We start from the raw sequence: 18839 nt of genomic DNA, 5'->3' as shown, positions 1-18839 counted from the left end.
TAAAGGTATCTTGTATTATTAGATATATTATTATAAAACATGTTTTAGTTAAGGAGTTATTGATACTTCAAGTGCAAAATGATGATATAAAACCTTGATAAAAATGCACTTTTAAGTACTAATCAAAAAACACAGAGGATTCGTAGGAGAAGGACATAAATTTATGGCAATTTAAGGATCAGGTGCAAGACTACCTCATGTCTATTCTGACGAGGATGTCAGACTCTTCTAATAGGGGTGGTTTGTTAGAGCTCTAAGTGTAAGGATACGCCAACAAAAGCACACTGCCTAGAATTCAGTATTGAAGGACAACTGTAGCCTTGCATAGGCATAAACGACTTCAATAGCAGCATGTGATGGTTCGTATAAGTAATTAAGCTCCTAACTAGGCATGGGTGTGGGGCTTAGATCATAGACCTTCTAAACTAACAGCAAACGCAACAGAAATTGGCAGTTTGAAGTGCCAGGTGGACATGTAGAATGTGGCAGTTATGGACATCCAGATCGGGATCATAGGGGCAGAACATGGGGCAAGACTGGGTTGTTCTATAAGCTACTAAGATCATGGGATCATGGAGGAGAAATTGCCCACTACTTAGTGGAAAATAGGCTACTAAATTCATGAAGAACATGGGGGAGAAAATGCCCTATTATGTCCTAAAAAATAGGGATCATGGATGTGCCTTGTAACTCACATATCTTTGTTTATAAATAGGTTGCAAAGCCTTAGTTGTATAGCATGCGATTCTATGCATAGTACATATACTTATATTATGTAATTCTTTATTGACAAGATTAATAAAAGTTAAGAGATCTTCTTGTATTCTTGGTGTGCTTTGCTTGTGTTTGTTATTTGTTTACGACAAGCAATTGTGGGAACCTCTTTGGGTGAGTGAAACACATAGTCATAGGAAACATGAATGAAAAGGGTGAGGCTAGGCTTAGTCTAGTGAGGGCTAGGCTTAGTCTAGTGGGGACTAGACTGCTGCATAGGGTTGGATTTTAGTGTGAAGAATTTAACCCTGTGACAATTGGTATCAAAGAGTAGTTGATTCTAAGATCGTGCAGCCTGAAGTCATAAAAGTTATTCGGGAATGGTTGATATATCCAAACTATTAGTGATAGTTGTTATTCTAGTAAACATACTAGTTATGGATTCATTTGGAAACATTTTGAATAACTCATATTGATTTTGGATTCCTTAACTTGATTAGTACCTTTATGAATTACTTTTAAAGCATGCCATATATATCCCTAGCATTTTTAGAAGATGATTTTTTTCTTAAACTCACTTCTATTTAAGGCACAATACAAAGTGTTCATTGCTTTAACATCCATAGAAAACAACTTCTTATCATTGTCGATATACTCACTTCTAGGTTTAGGAATCGCTATATTATTTTCAATCTTTGTAGGCTTTTGATGTTTATTTTCAATAGATAGCTCTAGATCATAATCAATAAATTAAAGATATATAATCATCCTAGCTTTCCAAACATAATTATTACCATCAAAGAGGGGTGACCTAGAGGTAAATGCTCTTTCATTTTGAACATTATAGCTAGTGGTTATCATTTTAGTTAAGTCTAAGCAAACTTATATATGTGAATACTTTTTAACATGGTATCACAAGCCTGCATCCACACCTCAAGTACCAATTGTATTTAAGTATTATATTTTTTTACTAATCCAAGTGAAAGATATAATATCCTTGATGAATTCACACCAAGCAATTTCACAACTTGAAAATATTCTCTTCAAAAAAAATTTTCTTGGTGACAATATCTCACAAATGTCAAGAGTTGATTCAAACTCTCAAGTGTTTACAATCATGTTATGTTTATAATAAGATTCACTCTCTCAAATAGTAAATTGTACAATTGAAAACTATAATCTTTATAGCTTACTCATTAGCATTTATTTTGGAATAGCTTCTAAATCATGTATATTCAAAAACTCTTATTTATTTTGCATAAAAGAGAGCTATATATATATATATATGTTTCCAAAAGAAACTAGTTGTTTATAGTCATTAAAATATCTTTGACGGTTAAAGTGGACAACCGGTTCAAATAACCACATCATTTAGTTGACCAATTCCTGTAAAATTCTCAAGTGTTCATCATGGATGAACAATGGTTGGCTAATTCACTTGATATGCTTAATAGGTCAATTGGTTCGATTTAAAAAGCAATTTTGACAGTTTTAAACTTGAATTGATTAAAATTATATCAATCTTATTTATATATGCAGTGTGAAGTGTATGAGTTCATTGTAGTTTGCTATTGAGTAAGATTAAAGATTTAATAATAAGTATTAAAATAAATCCTTAAAAACTAAGTCTTCGTTTGCTTTGCTTCTTAGTAGGGGTGAACAAAAAAACTGAAAAACCAATTAAACTTAGAAAACCGAAAAAAAAATCATGAAAAAAGTGATTAAACCGATTAAAATTTTTAAAAGAACCGACAGGTTCGGTTTTGATTTTATAAGTCTGAAACCAAAAAAACCTAATCGAACCCAAATAAAAAAAACTGGAAAAAAACCGAGTCAAGCTGAAAAAATTAAGCCAAATCAGAAAAAACCAAGCCAAAACTGAGTCAAACCGAAAAAACCAAGTCAAACTAATTTGAACCGATTTTTATTTAAAAAACCAAAACCAATCGATTTGAACTAATTTCAGTTTGGTTTTGATTTTTTTAAATAAATTTGGTTGCTTTTTCTGATAAAAACCAAACCGAACTAAAAATAATCACCCTTACTTCTTAAACTCTTTCTTCTTAAACTTGTTGATGAATTTTCTTATTCAATTCCTTACTTGATATAATCTTCATATAAACATGTTAAAACTTAATTTCATCCAAGTATCCCATTAGTTTATTTTATTTTAATTGTTAACATCAAAATACATAAAATATTAATATATAACCTAAAAGTTAACAACATGATCATTGACAGGCATTATTTGTTTTTTTAGTGTGAATATTATGGATCAATTTGAAAATAAGGGTTAGGAAAAAAACTGAAAAACCAATTAAACAAAGAAAACTAGAAAAAAAATAATTGAAAAAATCAAAAAGTAAAAAAAACTAATTAAACTGTTTAGAATTTTAAAAATACAAACCAGTTCGGTTTGGTTTTGGTTTTATAAGCCTAAAATTAAAAAAACTAAACTAAACCAAACCCAATAAAAAAAAATCAACAAAAACTGAATCAAAATCAAGTCAAACCAGAAAATAAAGCAAAAAAAAAAAAACAAGTCAAATTAAAAAAACCAAGTCAAGCCAATTTAAGCTAATTTTTTTTAAAAAAACCTCATTGAACCATAAGCTAATTTAAAAAAAAAAAAAACCTAATTAAACCAAAACCAACTAGTTTGAATTGATTTTAAATTAGTTTCAATCTAATTAAACCAAATCCAAGTAGTTTGAATTGATTTTAAATTAGTTTCAATTGTTTTTTTTTATTAAAAACTAAACCGAAAAATAATTACTCCTATTTGAAAGGTGCAGAGATATCACAATTCCATTGCAAATTGATCCTGCTTTGCTTGATGTTCTGGAATGAAAGTTCTTGTCAATATGCTATATTCTGATTGGAATCCTAAAGATGCTGCAGGAAGATGCTGCAGGGCGATGCTGGAGTGGTGACCACATCCGAGCATCTGATCATTATTTCTTAATGTTCTAATTTTGGTGGACCACATGAAGCTTTGTGAACATACAGTTAGTGGATCTCACTACCAAGTAAAACAAAGAAAACACTACAAAAAATTATCGTTCACAGTTAAGAATTTATTAGCACCCATTTGAGTCAAACATGGTACTTCAGCAATATAAGTACACTTCTGAGCAATAGCTATGCCATCCACTCATCGGCCGCCTCTGGAGCACTTCACCAGTAAACTTTAATTACAGAGGTTGCACAAAACATCTGAGATCAAGGTCTAGCAGTAATTCACTAGGAAGCAAACATCTGCGATCAAGGTCTGGCAGTAATTCACTAGGAAACTTCAATTACAAATGGTTGCACAATAAATCTTCGATCAAGGACTAATACAAAAGTTCCTGCTACTGCCGTAGGCAGACAGTTCCACACCCAAAAGGGCTGCTAATTTGCCTTCAAGGCATCATACAAGAACCAAACAAACAGTTGCGAGCTCCGATCAGATAAAACATGCAAAAATTCTAGTCGCAATAGAAAAGCATAATTTTTGTTGTCCATTTTAAATAATGAGAGACTGGTAAGGATGCTTGCAAGTAACACTGTAAATCAAAGAAATGGAGAATAGGCAGAATTTTTTTTGAGTAAACTTCTGGATTGACACATTAAATTATTTGTCAAGCAAAACATAAATACCCATTAATGAAGAGCTCATTATAGTTAACAAACAATAATTAACCCAAAATGGAAGGCACAAATCCTCAAGTCCACCAGCACATAAGATAAAAAAGGAGGCATTCAGGGATAAAACTAGAACTAATAAAGCAAGCAATTGCACTTTGAAGCCAACTATTGGCACTTTCTAGCACTTGACCTCCTTCAAAGCATGACCAAAGTACAAAAACGTTGGATCGGTGGCACCTTCTTTGTAGTAAGCAAGGACCAAAGCACTATCATCATGCATGCTCTCCCCCACAAAGCTGCAAGACAAGTGCAGCCTTGTAAATACCAATGAAAACCATAGAGCATAAGTTGGGGAAAAAATTGAAAAAAAAAAGAGGACCTGATAGAAGCCCACATCAAAGCAAACAATGGATAAGAGCATCAATCAATTAAAAGGCACTTACAATTGGAAGTCCTTGATCTTTGAAAGCAAGAACTTGGTGGCTCCCTCAATGTTTTTCTTAAAATGTTCTTTGTTTTCGTCATCGAGTTTCTCCGACAACAACTTGATAAATCTCTTCATATAAGTAACAAACTGCTTCTTGTCAAAAGCAGGTTGCTCCTGAAAATTTCGACCAACCAAACTTTTTATCAACTTCTACCCCAGAATTTATCATTCAACACTTAAAAAACAACTGAAGACATACAACAAATCGCACAAGAAACTCACCTGGAGCCTAAATGTGTCAACAATGTCAACCACCTTGACAGTTTGGTCATCAACACCCTCATCCTCATCGCCTCCTTCAGCAGAAGGATTAGCGCCAATGTCTACATCGACAGCTCCTTGAACAACCCACTAAACACAAATCAACTCAACATCAACAACCTGAGATTCACAGTCTAACTAAAGCAATAAAAAATTAAGTAACACTAACCTTTCCTTCAACTTCCCACAGTATCCCATTCTCAATTTCCTTGTAGGGGAAAGAGTCCGAGAGAAGCTCATCACCTAATAAAAAACCACAAAAAACCACGTCAGTCCGAAAAAAAACCTAAATATTCCATGACTGACACTGTCCTTATCTACCCGCAAAAACACAAATAAATAAAAACCCATAAATCATCTTTACAAACAATCAAATTAAAAAACAAAAACCCATCCAAGATTTCAATCAAACCAAGCAACAAAATCGCAAACCAATACTATTTTTTATATTAAAAAATCGCATCAGGGTTATTAGATTCAAAATTCACCACGAATATAAAACTTCCATGCATAATAAACGACAGACAGATCCGATAAGCAAATAGAAAGACCTACGAAATTACCAGAGAGAAGATCTTGATAGACCAACATGATTGCGCAATGGATCTTCTACCTCTCAGATTGATCCAAGGACAGACAAAGGAGAGGGGAGAGCGAGAGAGACCTGGAATGGTTTCGGGACAGGATTTATTTATAGACGAGGGTTTCGCAGGGAACCAGGATTGATCAATTGGGACTGTTAAATTACAATAAAGTACGTTAAAGATTCTATAATGCCCGATGAGTCCTGTTGTCGGGGACTCTTTTAAGTTTCGGAGGACTGAGGAATTTGTTCTTTTTAGGGTAACACAACTTTATGCGGAACAATCCGACCGAAAGTCGATGAATTTTGCTCGAGAAAACATTTCGAGGAAAACTCACCTTAATGCTAAATCTAATTGTCTTTTAAATATAGTCTTAATATTTTCATTCAGAAAATCTCCTTCAAGTTAACGAATATTAATTTAAATGAATTAATTTTAATTTATTTAGATATTTTTTTATTAATATAAATGTATAATGTATATCTCAAATAACCTTATAAATTTTAAAATTATTAATCATATAATTTTTCAAATTTCTAGTAGATATTTTCAAATTTAAATTAATGATTCATAAGAAATACTTAAATAATATTTTAATATATAATAATTTGAGTTTATCATGTTTTAAATTTGAAATTTCAGTAAAAAAATTATTTAAAATTAATCCTGAAATAATTAAACTAACTTTAGGAAAGTGATTTTTTTTGTTTAATTTTTCATACTAATAGAAAGTTGGACATAATTTATGTTTTTTATTGGATTCGATGACATGTTAATTAACAATTTAAGCTGTAACTTGTAAACTTCTACTTAAGCACCGTAAAGTTTCTTCCTCGATCTCGATCCCTACCTCCTCCCTTGTCACAGCAACAATTCATCAAAGAAAAAGTCAGGGAAGAGAGAAATTATCAGTGCTTCCTCGAGCCACCATTGGTGGCAAAACCATAATCAAACTAAACTCCTCATCTTCAAGAGTTCATTAATATCAAAATCGGGCCTAACAATTAGTTAATTTAGGTGTTCTTATACTTGAAAATTCTGGATTTATGATTTTATTTTTTTGTTTAATTGAGTTTTAAAATTTAGTATTATCTGGGTGATATGACTAAAAGATTGATGTCTTTTCTCAAATGCAGGAGTGTCGAAGTAATAAATAACCCAGCAAAACTGGTATTGGACCACAAGGAGGTTAAATGTATATATTATAGATGACAATAACAATAACAACAATAATAATAGCAGTAGTGGTAGTAATATTAATAATAATAATAATAATAATAATAAAGAAAAAGAAGGAGAAAAAGACGAAGACGAAGAAGATGAGAACTTCGAGATGGAATATTAATGTAAGGATTAAACAATAATAATAACAAATGTCAAGATTAGAAGTTCAACTAATAGTATGTCAAACAAGTATAGTATAAACTCTTATTATTCAATTGGAAACCACACACAAAGGAGGTTCCGATCAGATTATAGATTGTTAACATGATTACATTAGTCATCTTATTCGATTAATGTCAATACTTATAAATCTCGTCAAGCATTCATGATTATAACTTATGTTAATAACAAATCAAGTTCCTCTTATAGCTTAAATGTCGGTTATACCATACAGTATAAACAATGAAAGTGCCAAGCATTTGTTATACCAAGTGTTATACAACAAAAACATGAAAGTTGTAGGAAATTGTCTCATCTTTCTTGTATAAAAAATTCAGCTTATTTGGACTTCTATAACTCCATATATGGGCTAAAAACTTAACAGTGATCAGGCTGGAAGACAAATTCGGGTTTTTTTGTTGTTGCTACAATTTGAACTTGAAAATTAAATTTTAAGATCTTGGGCTCTATATGAAAGTTGTAGGCCTATGTCTTACCTTTCCATTCATATAAAGCAGACCTAAATCTGAGATCTATAGCTCTAGATATGACCCAATTACCGAATAGTGTTCCATTTTGAACTACACCAGTATCTCTTTTCTAAATTTGGCCATCTCTTTGTCATTTCAATTTCAGTTCTTAAATTCATCACTCAATCCTTTCATTTATATAACAGGTCTGCATTTAAAATAAATATTTATCATAAATTAAAGATATCTTATATTATTAGATACGTTATTATAAAGTATGCATTAGTTAAGAAGTTATTAATACTTCAAGTGTAAAATGATGATATAAAACCTTGATAAAAATGTTTTTTTAAGTACTAATCACTGGCATTGCAATACAATTATATTTTTAAAAAAATTTAAATTTTTTTGTTTTAAATTAATTTTTTTATATTTTTAAACTATTTTGATGTGCTAATGTTAAAAATTAATTTTTAAAAATAGAAAATATTGTGATGCATTTTTAAATGTAAAAAAACTTTATAAAATAATTTCTATCATATTTTCAAACAAGTCCTTAGCCTTCGATAGCAATAACGCAAAGAAGAAGGATGTTGCTATAATTTTCAATAAAAGTTACATCCAATCCTTATGGTTTCACAAAAATTGCCATCAAGTCATTATAATTTCACAATATTACAAGTAGTTTTTTATATTTTAAACATTATTCATTAACAACTATTGTCAGCCAATAAAAGTTCATTGTAATTTTTTGTCTGTGCTATGTCATGGGTCAAGTAAAAAAAACTAATATAAAAAAATATGTTCAGACAATGATAACCTAAGTCATTTCAAGTTAATTTAACAAACATGTAATGTATGAGATTGCGATACCTTATAGAATGAAATGCAAAAGGCATCACAAAATTTAAAGGCTAATAACCTAATCTCAAATGATAAAAAAAAATTAAAAAAAAAAGAAAGGTAAAAAAAAATTGAGTCAATCAGGGTTCACTTTACTAACCTATCACTCATGACATCAGTTTAAGATTAAAAAATTTAGAGACAAATATTGAAGTTAAATAAAAAATATTGAAAAAAACCTAAGTCACTCTGGATTAACTTGATTAACCCACAATCCGAGATAACTTCATATAAAAAAATCATAGAAAAGAAAAATAATCAAGGTTAATTTGATTAACCTGCAACCCGAGATAACTCTATTTAAAGAAAAAACATAAAAAATAAGAAAGTTCAAGGCTTAGTAGTTTAATACTAAATGATGAAACTAAAAAGATATTTAAATAATTAACGTTAACTTGACTAACCCACAACGTAGTATAACCCTATAAAATAAGAAAAGGATAAGAAAAGAGTAATTAAAAGAATGAAGATCAAAATTGGATAAAAAACCAAGTGAAATAAAATGTTGAGGATAATTTAAAAAAAAAACTAAGAAAAGGATAAAAGAAGAGCAAGTAAAAAAATGAGGACTAAAATTGAATATAATAAATAAATAGAATAAAATATTGAGGGATAAAATTAAAAAAAATAAATAAATCATTAAAAGGATAAAAAATATCAAAAGAATAAGGTTCATATATAATATAAAAATTAAATAAAATCAAATGAGAAGTGACAAAATTAATAAAAAAAAATCAAAAATAAATAAATATCAATCAAAAGAAAGAAAGGTATAATTTAAAATAAATAAATAAATGGGATGATAACTCTGAATTTTGGATGACCCAACATAGATTTTAAGGAAAGGGAGAGAAAAAAGGAGGAAGATGAAATAATATCATCAGCACCAAACCACTATGAATTGGATTACATGTGCTGCTTCATTAGTTTTAACGCCATTAGACGTTTAGACGACATTATAATTGGTTCTTTTTAGCTGCAAAAAGACATTACATACGCCACCCGAAAAGCGTAAGCGGTGTTTATTTTTTGTCATGGCCTATGCACATGCCAACTCCTAATTCAAGTATATTATAACGAAAAAAACCATGAGAAAAAAATATCAAAATACCTCTTTACCCCTTATTTAAAGTTTTTGACTTGAAAAGAAATGAAGTAATTTTATTTATTTTTTTTAAAAAAAGTAATGACTCTCTTATCTTTTTTTTGTTTACTTTTAATGGCATTTATTTCATTTAATTGTGTGGAATAATAGACTATTATACCCCTAGTTAATTTTATTATACCAAATGAATCCCTTAGAAAATACCATTTTTAAATTATAGCAATACATGTTGTAATTTGTGCTTTTTTTTTTTGTGTCATGGTCATTTCTCCACTCTTATACAATAAATAAAATATAATAATATCTCTGTTAGTTTTTTTTTTGTTTTTTTCAATATATATATATATATATATATATATAGCCAAATTCTAAATTACTCATGATTTGATTTAGTAATAACAAAAATACCACTATAAAAAGACAAAAAACCATTCAAATTTGATTTTTTTTTAAAATGCACTTTGGTAATCCCATTTTATTATTATTATTTTTTATAGTTTGTTAAATACTAAATTGTCCTTCAAATAACATTATAACAATGAAAAAATCATTATGAAAATATAAAAACATCCTTTGAGACTAGTTTTGTTTTATTTTTTGCTTTCAATGGTATCTTGTTCATTTCACCGTGCAATTAAGATAAAAAAATTTATTTGCTTTCGGTCAATTTAATAATGACTAATAGATTTTATAAAAAAAACTTTAATGCCTTTGATAACTGATATTATGATTTTTAGATGCAAGGGAAAAATCATCATTATAATATTCATATAAAAAATATCATTAAGTGAGTCTACTATGTTTTCTTGATGCCAATTAATTTCTTTTAAAGGTGTAATGTTTAAATTTCATAACTATAAACATACGTGGAAAATTAACAATTCTATCCCTTTTATTTTTTAAAGAATAGCACTTTCATTATAAAAAATAAAGTAAGAATCAATCATTATTTTCACAATCATAACTTGCTATTTGGAAAAATAATCAATAACAAACAAACATTATAAAGGGTTCCTTGAAGCAACAACTACAATTCTACAATCATTTAACAATTAAAAAATATTTATTTATTTTTATTTTTTAATCATTATCAATATCTTTCGTCTAGCTGGTTTTATTTATTTTTATATTTTTAAAAAAGTTTAAAAAAATTAAAAAATAATTTTAAAAATTAAAAATATTATTTTAATATATTTTTAAATAAAAAATACCTTAATAAATAATCACAACTACAATTCTACGATTATTTAACAACTGACAAACTCATGGCAGGACGAGACATATAGTTGACACGATATATATTGATTAATTTGTGAAGGGAGAGGCCGTGGGACCATTTAACAGCGGAGGATTATTTCGCATGCGCAGAGAAGCCCGGCATCTTCAAGGAAACTATTTGATTGTATAGAAGTTAAGTTGAAGTTTTATTTAATTACACCTTGGTTTAAATTGAAACCAATGGAATTAGTGTCCTAATTATTAGACACGGGTTGAGAAAACTAATCCCTAAATAATTTGATTAGCATCCCAATCACTATCACTGGATAGATCAAGAAATTAATTTCTTATGTGCAGAAGAGTTTCGATCTAATAGTAGAAGGAGCTTGTCTTCTTCTATTATATCTGGGTTCGAGTTTTCATGTACGTGTTTGTCATCCTTGCGGTGTTTTACATGCCTACTGGGTTTGCAGGGTATTTAGTAAACCATGTGATTAGTTGTGGTGCACGCAAGCTGGCCTACACACCCACGTAAATAAATAAAAAAACTAATTCCTTAGTTAATAAATGATTAGAAAAATTAAATCCCCGGGTGATAGAATTAGTATCCAAAGAATTCAAATTGTTAAACGAATAAGCATCTGGTTTAAATTAATTTTAAATTAATGGTGATTTATGATGCTGGCGAAGGAATTGATTTAATGGATATTATATTATAAATATAAGAGCTTGATTAAGGATAAGTTATTTGATAAAAAAATGTTGTGAACAATTATATATGTGCATGCATCTACATGTCATGTTAGAGCATATTTTAAGACCCGGTCCAGTGGGCGGCTTTGTTTAAGGTTCTAGTTCCGGGTTTTGACCGGGTCATCAGGTTATTAGATCAGTTAGGTTAAATTTTTTTTTTTTTAAATCCAAACGATATCGTTTTAACAAAAAAGCAAAAAAATAAATAAAAGCCAATGAGTTTGTAATTGGATCTTGTCGGGTCAACCTGTTGAGTTACATCAAATTTTTTTTCTTATTTTTTTTCAATCTAACTTAATTTTGATCTCAGGTTAGCCGAGTTTCAGTTCAATCTATCAAACTAAATCAGGTTTCAAAACTACATAGACTAAAAAAAAAGAGAGAATAAAGATCTGTTTAGGAACGAGATTCAACGTGTGTTTTTAACAGGTTTCAAAACTACATAGACTAAAAAAAGAGAGAGAATAAAGATCTGTTTAGGAATGAGATTCAACTTGTGTTTTTAATTTTTTTTTTAAATTTAATATGATTTATATATTTTTGATCGTTTTAATGTATTAATATTAAAAATAATTTTTAAAAAATAAAAAAATATTATTAATATATATTTTAATATAAAAAATTATTTAAAAAATAACAATTACTGCAGTGACATACGCGTTCTAAAACCCCACCCTCGAGAGCCAAAAACACACATACTGGGTTTCTGTCAAATCCAAAGGAGGAGGAGAAGAAGACCCAGGAGTTTCCAGCCTAATCACAGACCTAGAAGAAACCCTCAACACTGAAAGCCTGTTACAATCTTCACTTCATTTCCCTCTCTCAACCCTCCAAAATCTCCTTTCTCTTTTAGACATAAATGACTCACAAATTCCTTCTCAATTCCTCTCCTCGAACTCCCTCTCTTTATCTTCCCTTCTCCCTCCTCTAACCTCTGTGATGGACTCTGACCCCACTCATCTTTCCCTTCTCTCCTCTAAAATATACCCCTCTCTTCCCCCAATTCCCCTGTTTTCACTCCTTTCTCTCTCTTTTCTGCTTGCTTCGCCGGGCTCTTAAGTCCTCTCGCTCCTCCTCCTCGGGCCCATTAGCAGGAAACCCTTCGGGTTCCAATCGAGAGGTTAAGAAGTGAAAAGAGAGGAAAAGAGGAGGGATTGTCATGTGTAATAATGGAGGTAGTGATGGGGATAAGGGAAAGGAGAGGGAGGATTTTTTTACATGAGAGTGTTTTCGGGTGTTCTTGAGAGGTTAGTTTTTGTTTTGGACTTGATTCACTTGAACAGGTTTCCTGATAGCTTGAAGTCTTTGGTTCATACTGCAGTGGGAGTTCCGGTTTTAGTGATTAGCAGGGAAATGGGAGGAGGGTTTGAGAGACTGGCTGGTTTGGGTTCGAGGGTTTTGTGTCACGTCTTTATCAGAACATGGAGAGGAAGGGAAGCAGTGGTGGAGGTTTTGAAGGCGTTAGCGGTGTTGATTTTGTTGGGGAAATCGCAAGCGAGGAGCTTTGCGTTGGGATTTGTGAAGATTTTGATGGTGGGTGTGGAGTAAAGAAGTGACGGGTTTAAGAAGGCGGTGGTGAATTTGCCACGGTATTTGGCTCAAATGGCGCCAGAGAAGGGCGGAACCTAGAGGGTTCGCAGTTGAGGCGATAATGGAGATTGCTAAACTAATGGAGTTGGAGGATCAGGTAGGGTTTGTTGAGTATGCGGTGAAAATGACACAAGGGAAGGCCAATCTTAGACTCTTGGGAGTGGATTTGATCTTGAATTTAATTATGCTGTTAAAAGATGCGTTAGTTGAGGTGGATTTGGATTGTGAAGTGAGGAATTCCTGCGGTTTTAAATGCGTGGAGGCATTGATTCAGCGTTGCATGGATTCGAGCTCGTGCACTGTCTACTTTGGCCCAGTTAGTGGGGTTTTGGTCGAGTGATGATAAATATCGTGATGTTTTGAAGGAAGTAATGGGGTTTGGAGGAGTGGAGGTGGAAGGTGGGTTAAATGATATTTTGGGGAAAAGGTGTACGAGTGACAAGGCGAATGTTAGGAGGGCTGATCCGCTTGTGAGCATACGCAAAGCCACAATTTCAGCTCTGTCTGAGGTCAGTCTACTCTTGTGCTTGTAATGTTTCCGCGTTTAACTATTGTTTGTAATTTGTTGCCATGTAAAATACGATACCCTATCGCGCCTATCTAATTTGGTGTGTCTCCTCTTGATCAGTTTGTTTGCTTCTTCTTTTTTTTCCCTTGTAAAATGTTGCATATGCTCTTTTGTGCATTTTCTCTTTCTTATCCTATGTTCTTCATTGATATTGTAGGCTTTCAGAACATTTTCAGATGAAAGTGTGAATATTGAGCGGCTGCATTCTGTGCCAGGTTTAATAACAGATAACGAAACTAGTATCCAAGAAGAATGCGAGAATTGTTCTTGGAACTGGTGTTGGATCGCATTTCCAGTGCAGTATCTGAGAGTACAATACACAACCAGCCCTCTTGCTCTAATTCTACTGTTAAAGTGAAAGGTATAGAGAGGGAGATTGAGTCGCTGTTTCCAGGAGTCCTGGTGCTTTTGAAAGAGATCTGCAATGGAGAGGTTACACCTTGGGTGAAAAAAATCTGCACAAGTTTGGGTAATAAGAAACGACTGAAGCCTAAAATTGCTACGGCATTACAAAATATCATAAAGACATCGGAGTCTCATTGGTTGAGCAAGTCCGTGCCGATAGAGAACTGGACAGCCCCACCTGGTGCTTGGTTTCTTCTATCAGAGGTGTCAGCATACCTATCAAAAGCTGTCAACTGGGAGCTCCTCCATTATTCTTGGCAGATCCGTGACAAGTACAGAGCAGCAGTTGAGTTTAAGAGTCCATATCCATATCCTAAAGAATTTGTGCATGAAGATGTAGATGACATTGAATCCAATTCCATTGCATGGGCTGGGGCTCGTGTTTCTCTCATGCAAACAATATCAAATGTTTCTGTTGAGCTGCCCCCCGAACCTGCAGCAGAGTTAGGTCATAACTTGCTCAGATGAATCGAAGAGTTCAACATGCATTCAACAGAGGTATCTATACTAGCATATGCAGGATGCTGTATAGGGGAATCTTCTTTTCCGTTCTCTCCTGTCAGTGTCGTTCTTGGGATATACATTAGTCGCCATGCTGGATTTCTAATAAATACGAAAACCTATGGTACTTTCCTGCCGCATTCTTGTGACGTGTAAAATGATGGTTATCGCTGGCAATTACAGGAATCTTAACATCTAGTTTAGAAGGAATTCACTATATTGGAGTTGTGTTGCATGATTCTTGAACAATAATAGAGCTAATAAAGCAACACCGTTGGAGCAGCATCTTTGTTTCTTCCCCTCACTTCAGTACTCCATAAAACCACACCCCATAAAACTTCAGAAAGAGCTAATTTAGGACATGAAAAAAATATGAAACATCCAAGGAAAAGTCAACAGCTGCGGAGATTGTTGCCACCATGCCAAACCACAGCAGCTTTCTTTCACCTGGGGCTTCTAAGCCTTCAAGTGGAACAGAGTCAGCGGTAGCAAATGCAGCTGCTGAAGCTGGAGTCAGGTCTGTCCATGGAGAAGTTAACAGAGGAACAGCAACACCATCATTTAGTTCCCTTGGTAGAGGCCTGCCTAACCCGTAACTCGAGACTTTCTACTCTCAAGCCGGGTTTAAGAACTATGATCCCTCCACTCCCCTAGACCACGCCGACTCTACATCTGACACGTCATTTTTTTTTAATGGAGTCACCTTCTTAACTGTAAACCAATAAATAAAACTGATCTGATATAACCTCCGCGTCTCTCTTGGATCAACAAGTCAGTACTTTTATAACACTGACAAAGCCTCCTAGTCTCTCTCGGATTAATCTCCCAGCTTTCCTACTGTACTGCGAATTTATCTAATATATATAGACAGACAGACAGATATAATTATTCCTGAGAGTCTAAGCAACTACTATAATTGATGAGTGAGGAGTCTAGAATCTAGATCACAGGGCTTGCTACACAAAAACTCTTGGTCATTTTACTGGGCTTCGTTATGTGGTCGTGAACTCGTGATAGCATCATAGCACTTCTGTCAACAGGGTTTTCGATTGAGTGGGGAGTATGCATGAGGGAGAGCTTTTACATGAAAGTAAAGAATAAGCCGGACAAGAGGTGATGGCTTGAAGACAAGCGATAATGTGGTCATCAAAAACATGATGTTGCTGTTTCTGCATATAGAGGTAACTGTCATTTAACTCGTCATCAGCCGATAATTATAACTTTTTTTTTTTTAAAAAAAATATCAGGTATATAGGTTATTTTAATGTATATTTTACATTTAAAAAATTCATAATAAAAATTAAAAAGCTAAGTAAAATCAAGATATTTTATAACATAAAATAAAATATGTATGCAACTGTATTTATTAAATTTATTTATTTAAATAAATAAAATATAAATATTTATCTTAAAAAACCATGATTTAAAAAATAAATACAAATAAAACTATGTGAATAAACTTACTTTATAAAAAATATTATGCAAGGCTGAATACAATATAATTTTTTAAAAATATTTTTTATTTAAAAAAATAGACTTCATTTAGAATAATACATTAAAAAATAAAATAGAAACAGAATAGCTAAAAAAAAAACTTCTATTTAAAAAAAAGAAGCAACGATCATGGTCTAAGTCATGAGACCGGGATAAATTTAAATAAGAAAACTTAAAAATAATTACAAAACTAATATTAAAAAAAAAGTAGAATAATAAGATGGTACGAAGCTGAATTTCTAATAAATTAAATATCAAAAGATGAAAAAATTATATAAAAGGATAGAAGAAAAAAAAGAGGGTGAGAAAAAACATTAATTAGAAGGACAAAAAAATTTAATTGGAGGGTTTAATGGAATTGAAAAATAGCTTTAATAAAAGAAAAAAATTAAAAGAATAAGGGGCAAATTAAAAAAAATAAAAAAGTTTTTTTTTATTTAAGGATGAAATTGAAAGGAAAAAAACTTCAACAAAAGTGCCGAGGATAAAATTAAAAATTTTAAAAAATAAGGACTAAAATAAAAAACCAAACATATGAGAAATTACAATTGAAGAACTAAATTGAAAAGAATAAAAAATTTCATAAATGGGAAATGATCGAAATAAGAAATTAATAGAATGAGAATTGAAATTGAAAAGTAAAAAACAAAGAGAACAATGGTGTACATTACCTGTCAAGAGAGAGAAAAGAAAGGGAAAAAAAATCAAATAATCATCAGTGGCAATCCAACCACTGTTAGCCGCCACGCGCCACTCTAAATAAAAGAGGTCATGTAAGATCCTATATCGACGGGTAAGGAGTTGGTTGCTGGCCTTATTAAGAACCCGTTTGGCTACATGGTGGCGTCCACGTTTCCTGCGGTCAAATTTTGTAAGCTGTTTGGTTAAGTAACAAACGCTTGTTACTGTATATGGGTCCCATGATTTATTGCATTTAAAATGCAAGAAAAAAGGAAACAAGCTGGAGCTGCTTCTTGCACGTTTTATAGAAGAATCATGCTCCACTGTTCACTGAACCGTTTTTTTTTTTTGCAAAATAAATGCAGTTAATTGATTTCACTTGTATTGTTCACGTAAATATGAATAATAATTTTTTTTTAAAATAAGTTTAAGGTGAATTAAATTTACTTGTATTGTAATCTCAATTTTATTCCTAATAATATTTTACTTAATTTTGTAGTTCTTGTCGGATGAATTTTATATATAATGAAATTATAGATAGTTTAATGGAACAATAATTTTTTTTTATATAAAGTATGATTTATTTCATGACATAATAACAATAGTTAAATCCACAATATTTAAATTAAAAACCATTAATATTAATATATATTTTTTAAAATTATTTTATAACCTCAATTTCAAAAGCACTCTTAACTAAACACATTAAACTATTTTTTCTTTAATCTTAATTTCAACCACAGTTTTAACCAAACACTTATTTTTTCAAACTAGCCTCGACTAAAAGTACTTTTTATAAAACAACTTTTTTCAAACCACAACTACAACAACTACCGCAATATCAAACACACTCTAATACTGCTGGTTGCTGACATGTTGTACGTGTTTTGGGATGTTATGCTTAGTGATAGGCTCGTGTCGCCAGGAACAAAACCGTGAGGGCGGAAGGCCTAAAACAGATAATATACAGCAGGTTGGGCTGGGCTGTTATATTTGGTATCAGAGCCGATTCAACAACTGTTAGCCACTACGCGCCACTCTAAATAGAAGAGATCATGTAAGATCCCACATCGGCTGGTGAAGAGTTGATTGTAGGCCTTATTAGTAGTGTTGGTCGCTGACTTGTTGTATACGTTTTGAGGCGTCAGGCCTAGTGATGAGCTTGCATTACTAGAAACAAAACCATGAGGGAGGAAGGCCCAAAGCAGACAACATACAGCAGGTTGGGCTAGGCTATTATAGGACACCACTACGCATCTAGAGAGACGAAGTAACAACTTGCACATTCTAGTGTGTTTATATTTATTTTCATTGATCAAGTGTGTAAAAATACTAGTCATTTTTTCAATATATATAAGAAAAGTCCCAACAACCTTTCGACAATTTTATTAATGAACATAGTTTATTACAACTTTTGCTGAAATCATATTCACATAAAATATTTACAAGTTTATCTTTCTCTTAAAATACATATATTCTTTCTGCATCAAACTAGATAACTCGGTGACCTTAAAAAATTGATGTCCTTAAAGATATTTACCTATGACACAAAAAATTTAAAATTAAATTATTATAAACATTTACATCATCCCAGTTACGAACATTTAAAAACTATATGATTAAAACCAATTTCATAAATCTTTCTTTAAGAACATTGATCTTATATTAATTTTTAATATTATATGATTAGTACTTAAAAGTGTATTTTTATCAAGGTTTTACATCATCATTTTATTCCTTAAGTATCAATAACTCCTTAACTAAAACATGTTTTATAATAACATATCTAATAATATAAAATACCTTTAATTTATAGTAAATATTCATTTTAAATGCAGGCCTATCATATAAATGAAAGGATTGATTGATGAATTTAAGAACTAAAATTGAAAGGACAAAGAGATGGCCAAACTTAGAAAAGAGATGCCGGTGCAGTCAAAACTGGAACACTGTTTGGTAATTGGGTCATATCTGGAGCTGTAGATCTCAGATTTAGATCTATTTTATATGGATAGAAAGGTGAGACATAGGCCTACAACTTTTATTGGAGCCCAAGATTTAAAAAGGCCATTTTCAAGTCCAAATTGTAGCA

General features: G+C 31.6%; 2 protein-coding genes and 1 long non-coding RNA gene across 3 annotated transcripts; 2 read left to right on the top strand and 1 right to left on the bottom strand.

Moving 5' to 3' along the window:
* The first annotated feature begins 3506 nt into the window (after nt 1-3506).
* On the top strand, nt 3507-4471 carry LOC105114841 (uncharacterized). Its single transcript, XR_840224.1, has 2 exons — nt 3507-3941; nt 3984-4471. It is a non-coding gene; the product is annotated as an uncharacterized LOC105114841 (long non-coding RNA).
* Nucleotides 4298-5768, bottom strand: LOC105114842 (translationally-controlled tumor protein homolog). Its single transcript, XM_011011533.1, has 5 exons — nt 5656-5768; nt 5262-5335; nt 5054-5182; nt 4788-4945; nt 4298-4640 (listed from the first exon to the last, which is right to left on the bottom strand). The coding sequence occupies exons 1-5, from the start codon at nt 5681-5683 to the stop codon at nt 4523-4525; spliced, it is 507 nt and encodes a 168-aa protein (XP_011009835.1). The 5' UTR covers nt 5684-5768; the 3' UTR covers nt 4298-4522.
* A 6404-nt stretch (nt 5769-12172) lies between these two features.
* On the top strand, nt 12173-14789 carry LOC105114840 (uncharacterized). The gene is given in 5 exon segments (XM_011011531.1): nt 12173-13125; nt 13127-13383; nt 13385-13607; nt 13824-13926; nt 13929-14789. Coding segments are annotated over 5 exon segments (1782 nt in total). The 5' UTR covers nt 12173-12726; the 3' UTR covers nt 14729-14789.
* Nucleotides 14790-18839: the final 4050 nt, after the last annotated feature.

The sequence above is a fragment of the Populus euphratica genome, unplaced genomic scaffold, assembly GCF_000495115.2.
Source record: "Populus euphratica unplaced genomic scaffold, PopEup_1.0 scaffold1076.1, whole genome shotgun sequence".
Classification (NCBI taxonomy): domain Eukaryota; kingdom Viridiplantae; phylum Streptophyta; class Magnoliopsida; order Malpighiales; family Salicaceae; genus Populus; species Populus euphratica.
The sequence above is the reverse complement of the archived record's forward strand: the minus strand, read 5'-3'. Positions and strand labels throughout refer to the sequence as shown.